The 10,456-nt window shown below is 42.9% G+C and overlaps 1 protein-coding gene across 2 annotated transcripts in view; it reads right to left on the bottom strand.

Annotated features, from left to right (window-relative positions):
* Window positions 1–5,389: 5,389 nt before the first annotated feature.
* Window positions 5,390–10,456, bottom strand: part of CLIC5 (chloride intracellular channel 5) — a 156,534-nt gene continuing 151,467 nt past the window's right edge. For both annotated transcript variants that reach the window (XM_004590415.3, XM_004590416.2), the window contains exon 6: window positions 5,390–10,100. In XM_004590415.3, coding sequence (XP_004590472.2) covers window positions 9,933–10,100 — 168 coding nt within the window. In that variant the 3' untranslated portion in view covers window positions 5,390–9,932. The remainder of the gene's footprint in view (window positions 10,101–10,456) is intronic.

Raw genomic sequence — 10,456 nt, 5'->3', positions numbered from 1 at the left:
TGCAAATGTTAGACACAGAATTATGCATGAAGAATGAATTTGGAATAAGAGGGGAGGTAAATATAAAAATGTACTTCAAAGAGATTTCCCATTATCCATTTTGCTACACTATTTTAGTTTTTGGACAGTTCAAATGCTTTTCTTATTTAAAATTATTCATTCGATGTATGTACATAGCATATAATAATTGTACCCCTGGAACTTATCCTTGAAATGTTTTCTCACACCTGTTCAAAGACAAACCTGAGGATGCCCACTGCAGCATAACTATAACAAAAAAAGAAACGAAATGATTTTTTAAAGTAATCTGGTTAAGTGATTTAAGCTATATTCATACAGCAAACACTGAGCAGATATTGCAAAGAATATGAAACATGTATTGATGCAGAAGGCTCTTCAGGATATATTAGGTGAAGAAAATTTCAATATAAAATGTACTCTCATTAAAATTATTCATTTGAGGGCCCGGCGCAGTAGCCTAGCGGCTAAAGCCCTTGCCTTGCACATGCTGGGATTCCCATATGTGTGCAGTTCATATGTCGGCTGCTCCACTTCCCATCCAGCTCCCTGCTTGTGGCCTGGGAAAGCAGTCAAGGACAGCCCAAAGCCTTGGAACCCTGCACCAGCATGGGAGACCTGGAAGAAGCTCCTGGCTCCTGGCTTCAGATTACATCGGCTGTGGCTTGCAACCATTTGGAGAGTGAACCAGCGATGGAAGATCCTTCTGTCCCTCCTTCTCTCTGTAAATCTGTCTTTCCAGTAAAAACAAATAAATCTTTTAAAAAGTATTTATTTGAGAAGGGGGGAGAGAAAGAGAGAGTGAGTGAGAGACTGAAAGAAGTCATTCCAACCACACTGATTCACGCTGCAAATGACCACAGTGGCCGGAGAAGTGAGGTTTCTGAAACTGATGCAGATCTGTCACAAAGCGGGTGGAAACCCAGTTCCTTGGATCATTATCACTGCCTGCTAGGGTGTGCATTCCGCAGAAATAAGGAGTTAGGAGCCAAAATTAGGAATCGAATGTTGGCACTCCCATGTGGGACACAGGGATCTTACCCAGTAGGCTAAATGCCTGCTGCTGAACTTCTATTTTTGCTAAAATAAATGTTGATGCATGCGTATGAATCCATTCATGTATCCTCTATTGTAACTGATAACAAATGCAGTTTGCCATGTGATGCATGCAAAAGTGATATTATTTTCATATGGAATTTCTGGGAGTTGTCTGTTGGCTATACCATCCTGGACACAGAGAATCAATCATAGCAGCAGCTTCTGAAGGAAAATGTTTGGCATAAGAAAGCTGCCCACTGTTTACCATAACGCTTTTTGAATTGCCTGCTTTGCCTTTGTGTGTATGTTTTTCTTTTCTATTGAAAAATATAAACAAATCAATAACTAAGAGTTCATCTGTACAAAGAAATGATGCACTCACAAAACAAACGAAATGGAAAGTTCTTTGTGTGCTTTCACAGAACACTCTCAAAAAGACATTTTAAGCAGTTTACATTTTTTATTTTAGCTACTCAGGGTTTCCTAGAAGCTGTCTGGTTTATCAGTCTATCTGACCATCAACTCACAGCACTTTTCATCATCTGAAGCTTTGTCACATTCCACCTTGGCCTTTCTGTCCATTTTAGCCTGTCTCCCTCACCTGTAAAATTCCATAGTAGTCTTTGGGATAAAGCCCGAGTTCCTACTGAGTTATGAACAACTTGTTCAACTGCTGTGGGTCCCGGATTCCGTATGGAAATGAGAACTAGAATGCATGTCAGGGATGTTGGATGCACTTCAGTTTTTATGAATGTATATGATGCAGCTCATATGGACCCAAACGTGGGCATTCAACCTAGCGGCTGTTGTCATCATTTCTATTCCTCATGATGTAGCTATCAATATTGCAGATAGAGGTCACCCGCTCCTGGTTCTGCCTATGAAGAACCAAGGACTTGTGTTCTATGCCCAAGGATGCTCCACAAGTACAGCTTAGGGCTGGTATTTTAGAACATGGTATATCCCGATTTGTCCCATATCTCAAAGATGGGGCTACTAATGAAAGTTTCAAGTTCATTTTCCTGTAAGTGGATTGGCCTGTGTTCTTGCCTGCTGGTGACATTTCACTATCCTGTTCCATCTTGCAACCATGTGTATTTCACTCAGTGGCTTCGTTCTCAGGATGTCTCTTGTTGCCATCAGCCGAATAGACCCGTTTGTGTTTGAGTTCATGCTTACAGTGTCTTTCAAAAGAGGAAGTGAGGGTGTTCCTGTCATCTTTCTTCACATTTATACTATTAAAAAGAAAAATAACTGCCTCTCCATGTTATCTTTATTTTGTTTCCCAGAGTAGCTCTGGGTCAAGTGGTCTCCTGATTATCTAGCTGGCTTTCTGCCTTGATGAATTTATAGCATCTTTCAGTATTGACTTTGGAGCTCCTTGCAAACTACTTCAAAAATGCATTTTAAAATAGTCTCCAGTGGGCAGTTTGCATTTTAACTGCTCCTTTCGTTATCCTCCTCAACACTCTCACATAGCTCCCCTTTCTAGAATTAAATACCCACATGATAGTTTTTGGGCTTTATGTCTCTTTTGGATGTTGAGCTTGGTTCTGCTGTGGTGCTTATCACACAGAGGTTCAGTTAGAATCTCATGATCTTTCACATTTATCACCTTTCTACTGATTTTTGTTTTCAGGTTATATGGGATCTGGATAAACACAGGCCATGACAGCTAGTACCATCTTGGTTTCTTTGTTCATTTATTTGAGGATTCCTCTAAGAATCGCAGCCATGTGGTAAGAGATGGTGTTCATGGAGTTGTGGGATGCATGAGCACGTGGTGGCGCAAGAGGAAAGATTGAAGACCTCTGTTCCCAAAAGTCATTGGATTCCAACCGAATGTCAAGTCTCTTCCCACCATTAATTAATCTCCCCACCATGAAGAGCTGCCTGTCTTTTGAGTCTTGTTTTGGAAGCTATAGTACTTTGGAGGCTAATACTCAAGAAATACAGACCTGGAGGTCAGGTCCTCCTGCTCATTTCCTGGTAGCCCAGTGCAGGGGCTGCGAGTGGTCCATCCTTCTCTCCTCCCCCCCCCCCGCACATTCATCTTCCCTCTGGAGAAGAGCTCATCCCGTTCTGACACTAAGAACTCCATTAAATGTGAAACTTGACTTTCTGGTGGATCTTTATAGTAGAGGATCATTCTTAAATCTAGAAGTTGCAAGTTTAACATTTTCAAACCCATTGGGTACTGAAAAGTTGATAGAAATACAAAATTAAAATGAGTTTATCTGGGTTTGAAAACATATACAAAGGGTTTGCATAGAGTTGAGGAAGTGTGTGTTATGAAAAATTAGGTATGCATTCCAGTGTATTTCTGTACCAGAAATCAGGGTCATTTAATACCATTCTCTTGAACTTTGGGAAGTTCCCTCACATGGCAAAGACGACACCATGCCCCCACACTCCCCCCACACACATTTCTTCCCTACAGTATCATTCTTGTACTCTCCAGACTATACTGGCAGGGTATTTACTAAATTTCTGGAGCAGAAGTCCTTTTGTGGCCTAAAGTAAGGATGTTTTCATTTTAGAATTTCTCATGTTAAGGTTAAGAAGGTCTCTCATATGGGAACAGGATTGGGACATCAACCTGTGCCTTCCCAGGTGTATTAGCAGAATCAGAATTGGAGCATCTGGAACTCCCACTCTCCTAATAATGCATGCCAACATCACAGGTGGTGTCTTAACATACCGAGTCTCAACACTGACCCCCTGAAATGTACTTTGAAAGAACACATCCATATAGACAATCCCTTGCATCCCTGTATATTCTGATGATCAGCTTTACTCTATTAAAGGACACCACAGATTGTTCCAGCAGATTGGAATGTCCTTCCATCTGAAGAATGTCCTTCCATCAGAGGAAGTGAAATCTCTTAAACAGGTGACCTTCATAACTATTTTGCGGAAACTGGGATCCAGAAGCACCTATTTCTTGCTGCAGTTGTAGTCTTTTGTCTGACCTTTGCCCTAAACTTAGTCCTTTGTGGTATCCAGAGATGGCAGAACATGCAGCCTCACACCCAGAGGCACCACCTGAAGCAGTGATTTAAGGGTCACCCTCTTCGGAACAGGGGACTCTTGATCTCAGTGTAAATATCCTTCCACAGTACTGGCTAGCACTTGGTCAAGGACTCCTCTGAAATCAACCACAGTCAAGAAAATGGGACAGACCACCTTTGGACTTGCTTCTGGAACTGGGGATGAAAGCCCTTTCACCTGCTAGCTGAAGGTGGGAGGGTGTGTAGGTAGAAAGTGTGAAATAGAAAGGTGTGGAGGTGGGTGGGCTCCTGACCCAAGCAAAAGAAGATGGGGCTTGGCAGGGTGGTGAGATGATTGCATCTGCTGCACTTGCACTGAGCGCCACTGCGCTGGCCATCGGACACCATCCCCTGAGTCAGCACTTTCACGCTCTGCAAGGTAACAAGCTATTGTTCTGGTGGCCCAGAGCCCACAGGAGGTGCCAAGTCCTAGGCGCCTTTCAGCAGCATGAATGCTCATGGAATGAGACTATGTTTGCTGTAGGTCACCAAGTGACCACTGTGGGAAGCTTAACCCAGAGTCAGTAAAGGTGGTGCTACGGGAGGGAATTTCAAGCTAGGAATGCTGACAAGGCCAAGAGAACACTACGTAAACAGTAGTATGTATGTCATAACCTGGACTGTTGACCTACCTCAGATAATACAGACAGGAAATGTAAAACATAAAGGAATATTGGTGTGGCTTGGCACTTTGAAGAAGTTTTAAGCTTTGCTTGAAAAAAAAAATCTGATTTTCAAATGATTGGCTTACAAGCTTCATGCTTTTACTTTTCTTATTATCCTGTTTCTTTTTATCTGTTTTCGATTTTTAAGAATGAGCATATTTTCTTTTATGTTGCAAAAGTAAACTACATCTTATTTGGGGAAAAAAAGATGTACATTATACTTCTAATTTAAGATAGTATAGGGAGGTCCCGGCATGATAACGTAGTTGTTAAAGTCCTCGCCTTGAACGCCCAGGATCCCATATGGGAACCAGTTCTAATCCCGGCAGCCCCGCTTCCCATCCGACTCCCTGCTTGTGGCTGGGAAAGCAGTCCAGGACAGCCTAAAGCCTTGGGACCCTGCACCCACGTGGGAGACCTGGAAGAGGCTCCAGGCTCCTGGCTTTGGATTGGCTCAGGTCTAGTCATTGCAGCCACTTGGGGAGTGAACCATCGGACGGAAGATCTTCCTCTCTGTCTCTCCTCCTCTGTATATCCATCTTTCCAATAAAAATAAATACATCTTAAAAAGAAAAAGATAGTATAGGAAATTCCCACCTCAAATAATAAGTCTGATGGTCACTTTTATAGTAATTGAAAATAAAGCAACTTTATTTGAATCAGTCAAAACCAATCAAGACTGGTAACAATCTGGTTCAGATTTATGGGGAAAGCACTCAGTTACATCTTCATTAAAAGGCCTTTTATATTTATTAAGGCTGGAAAGCAAGTACTGTTATTTTATCAGCACAGTTAAAGGTCTCAAGAAACTCAAGTAGCCATCATGAAGTGCTTGTTCTTTTATAAAAGCTGGACATCATTAGCTAGATTAATGAACTCTCTGGCTTATAAAATAAGACAACCAAGCAGTTAAGAAGGTAAGATCAATTCAAATATCAGTTGGGTATGTTATATGTTAAATATATGCATAGTCAATATTGTGAAATCTCTAACCGTGCACAAAATATCTCAGATGATTGTATCCTTAAAACTACGCTTTCCCGAAACTCAAATTGTTTTTATAGAAATATCCTACAATAGAATGCTGAACTGTTTGACACTGTCTGTACCTGCAATGTCAGGATGCACTTAAATAGCAGGATGATGGAGTTATGACTGTTTATGTAGGACTATACTATTGTAATAATATGGTGGAAATCAGTTAGCAGGGAGAGGACTTGGGGAGGGACTGAGAGAACTCCCAGAGCCTATGGACTTGTATAATAAAATTAAAAATAAGAAAGAAGGATAAAAAGAAAATGGGGGAAATATTGAAATATTGTATTAATCTTTGGTTAGTGAGAAGGTTGGATCTATTTCTTTAAATGGCATTAAATACACTCTGAAACCTTGAGATGGAAGTCTTCTGAGACTAACTCAGTCAAAGAAAAATGTGTGTGCCTAAGGGGACACGTGATAGATTTCAGTGGTGAAGCAAGGGGCAGGTTACAGGTCTGTGTGCAGCAGCTCCCGAAGTCAAGATGTTGTCACTTGAGTCCTCCTCTTTAGGATTGGAGAGTTCCAGGTACATACTTATTTCTCCAATATTCTCTTAAGAGTCTTCTTACCTTCATGTAAAATAGGAAGCAGTCCCTTGGGAATCTTTGACCTTGGTTATAATTGTGAGCTGATGTTTTCTCTCTTTCCAAAGAGGAGAGTTGGACAACTGGGATGGCTCCTGGTTTATGGGAGTGAAGGGAAATTGCTGGAGGACATGGTGGATGCCCACCGTCTCCAGAACAGTTTTGTTTCAGACACAGATGAGGGATGCCCAACACTTTCTGTCATTGCTATTTGTCCAAGCTTTTCTGATTCCTGGGACTCTCCTAAGCAGTCAAGGACAACTGTAGGTGTGATCCATCTTGTGATGATTCAAGACAATGGCGATGTTTGTCCTTGCAGTGGTCACCAGGTTTATGGGCCGTGAAGAGCTTCTGCTATTTCACTGGACAAGTGCCCAAATGTAGCCCAGGCAGTCTCATTCCTGGTGAGGTCTTTTTTGTGCTTTCACATCTAGCACAAGAAGGGGACACTGAGGACAGTGCCATTTTCTTGGAAAGGGATGCTAGTTTGGTACCTTGAGGCCAAATCAGGCTGTATTTCCCAGATTTCACTTCATCTGGTACTAGGGAGCTGTGTAGCCCTTGTTTTACAAGAAGATAGCCCTACTTGTAACTGTGATTCTAACTTCATTTGGTATTTGACTTCCTTTGTCAGGAGATGGATTTTGCTTTGGATCAGCTGTGACTTTACTCACCCAGTTCATCTTCTGTAGTTAACATTTTAGCTCTGGGCTAATCTAAGTAGTACGCAGTCCTGAAGAGATGAGTGAGTTCAATTCTACAATTCTGAGCTTGATTCTTGTTTCTGCCGTTGTCTCACACTACCTCATTTCACAAAAAATAGTGATGGACGCCAAAGGGGAGAAATAATTACAAAAGAAACCAGGAGCTCAAGACAAACAAATACTGGAATCAGAATTCACCTGGGACCCATGCTGCAAATCCTTCAATACTTCCTGATTTGGTTCTTGGGACAACTAAGGACCTCATCACAGTTTCTGGGAAATGTTGCACTGTGCACACAACACAGTGATGGCCAAAGCCAAGCAAGACTGAAAGATCTTGTGGGGGAGGGGGGAGTGGGAATCTCTTCTGAAAAGAAAAAAAATAAGTTGAAGGTATTAATATTCTTTTAATAAGCTGTGATAAATCTGGTCATGAAACAACATAACTCTAATAGTCTGTTGCCTTAGATGATTTACACAGAAACATCTTCCTTTTATTCCTCTCCCTCTTTTAAATGGTTATGACTGATCATGTAACACCCCTACCCTGTGCCTTAATAGTGTTATTCATGCCAAACTAGCTCAACTCCAGAAAGGACATCTGGAAACAACTGTAATGATTAGATCTAGTCTGCTTTGGGACTCACCAAGAGCTGGATTTTGATTGTCAAGGCAGAGCCCTGAGGACTTGGACTCTCCTCTGGGATAGCGCTATCCTGCAGGGATCTTCATTCTGTGAGCTGTGCTTCACATATGAGCTTCAAAAACAACCCACTTGTGGATCTCAAACATGTCAGCTGCTTCTCAGGTCCTCTGTCATGGGCCTGATGGCATGGGAAGATTTCTGAGTGAAGCATGTGACTCCACACAAATGGAAAGGCCAAAAGGCAGTCGGAATCATTCCGACCTGCATTCTCAGGGGCTGGTTGGAGCTTTTCCCTACAGTGAAACGACTGTTGCCTCACCAGGTCTCCTTGTTAAGATTCCCCAAGGGCCAAGTTTCCAGGGAGACTGTGGAAAGATTCCTTTAGTTGGGGAAATGAATCAACTCATTCTGCCCTTTCAAAGCTCTCTCTAGGGCTCATAAAATGCCCTACTGAGAAATTTCCCTTCCTCAGTGGGTTGAAGGAGACCTCCTGCTTCCTGTCCTCTGGTTTGATCAATGGATCACTTATTTCCTTCAGAGATCCCTGGAGGCAGGTGGGTCCAGGCATTGCTTGAGTTAGTTTGTTGATGTTTCTATGGAAAGGACCCGTGCTACCCTGCCCTCGCTGAGAAATGAGCCAAGTCCAGGGCCTTTCCGGCACTTGGGAACCTTCCCCTCTACCACGCATGAAGCAACACAGAAGGGAGAATTTTTGCAGGTGGGGCCCTGGCATGGATGGCTTTCCTCACAGGGCGTTCACCAGGAGAGGGAGTCGAAGATTGGTTCATTTTTCTTATTTTCCTCTTCACATGTCCCATGATAAGGCCAGGAGAGTTTGTAAGGAGTTGAGTCAAGGAGAATGATGAATGAGTGAAATATTAGCTAACACAAAATTTTTTTTTCAATCTGGCAGTTGAATCTACTAGTAGGAAAATTAATCCAGATGGGTAAATGGTTTCTTTTACCACATGGTTTCCCAGTCAGATAGTCCCCTGGACTTTCTTCCTCAGGTGTGCCATGACTGTGCCATTTGCCTACTGTGTCTCTGCCATCAATGTCTGCAGCTGGATCAGAGCCAGGGGAAGCCCTGAGAGTACCCAACTGGCCGACTCATATCCAGAAGCAACTATGAGACATTGAGAGGATATTTTTGGCCAATTATTGAGTTTTTGTAGTAAGACTGGTAGTTAAATCATACCATTGGTCCAAGATTTAGTTAGATCATGAAAGAAAAGAACTATCTGTAAGCTTACTGGGGAACAAGAAATTTCATGAAGAAATCGTTTGTCTTTACCCATCCTTCTCCTCACCCCCTACCTGCTTTCTCCTAGACTAGAAACCACTCATGAACACACACAGTCAAACTCAGGGGTATAATCCCCAATCACACTACCCCTAAACAAGCAAACTCCATGGCTGATAGACCCTGTGGGCCTTTTGGCATCAACATTGCTCCCCTCATCTCCCCTTCCCAGTCACCCCAGGTTAGAACTGCCTGTCTATTTATATTCTGGCATGGCCCAATCAGCATAAACGCCAAGGTCAGCATTGGCCAGGTACATAACAGCATTTCAGCTTTCTCAGCAGTCCAGCAAGTAGACAGGGTGCCAATCTCAGCTTCAGTGCCCAATGACAGGAGTAGCAGAAGCAAGGAGTGGCTGAAGATATGCTTCCTGGACATTCCCAATCAGCCAACTCAGTCCTTCATTCACTCTGTCTTCTTTAATAAGGCAGGGATCTTTTTTCTAATAAGAACTAAGAGGACAATTGTCCTTGGCCATACAATGACCGACAAAGAGGAGGGTGGCAGAGGAGCTGGTGTTGCACATTTCTAAAGCATCTGAGATGATATTTTGATATTGGCAGAAGGGGATAGTGACAATCCCATACGTGGGCTCTCTAACACTGCACCCCAGTACAGCAAACCCAAATTAAACCAGCAGGTTTAGTAGCTGCCAGCTCCTGTCCTTTCTGCTTGCCAGACCCCTGAATGGTAAGGCAAGGGATGGGTGGGTGCTGAGCTTCTTAAAAGATCATGTGCTGGAGTATGGGTGAGGTCAGCAAGGTGAAGCCTGATGCAAAGAGAAAAATACAAGGTTTTCTGAGGCAATGAGGAAGCGGGTCCTTGGAGCTGGAGTCCTTTGGGGGCAGTTGAGTTCTTCTGCAGCAGGGACAGAGCTGGGTGGTGTTCAGGATCGGCTGAGGCGCTTGGCGACATCTGCATAGGCCAGCTCAATCTCAGCGTCAGCTGCACAGGTGTTGGTGAATTCGTCCCGGGCGTAGGCATTTTTCAGGTACCGCCACAGGCCTGTCATCTCAGCTGGGAGGTCATAGTTGCGGTATTTCTTGGCCACAATCTAAAGAAAGAGATGGCTCAAGATGATGTGAAGGCATAAAACAAACCATCGGATGGCATTTGAGGACATGGGGATGCATAGCAGGAAAACTACGTCTCGTTGATGGGCCATTGATAAAATCCTATAAGGCAAGGTGGCAGTGCTGCCTTCATTTTCTTTCCTTTCGTTTTCTTCATTTACTTATTACATAAATTTGATTTGCTTTTTGGTCTACTGGCTCCACTACTAGGAATTTTTCCTAAAGCAATAGCCATGGATCTATACAAAGGTTTCACTACATAATCAAGATTATAGCCTTATATTGATTAGCCTTATATTGATTAAGTGGTACACAGCACCCTTGTCTGTGAATCAGG

Source organism: Ochotona princeps, chromosome 1 (assembly GCF_030435755.1).
Source record: "Ochotona princeps isolate mOchPri1 chromosome 1, mOchPri1.hap1, whole genome shotgun sequence".
Taxonomy (NCBI): domain Eukaryota; kingdom Metazoa; phylum Chordata; class Mammalia; order Lagomorpha; family Ochotonidae; genus Ochotona; species Ochotona princeps.
This window is presented reverse-complemented; position numbering and strand designations above follow the sequence as displayed.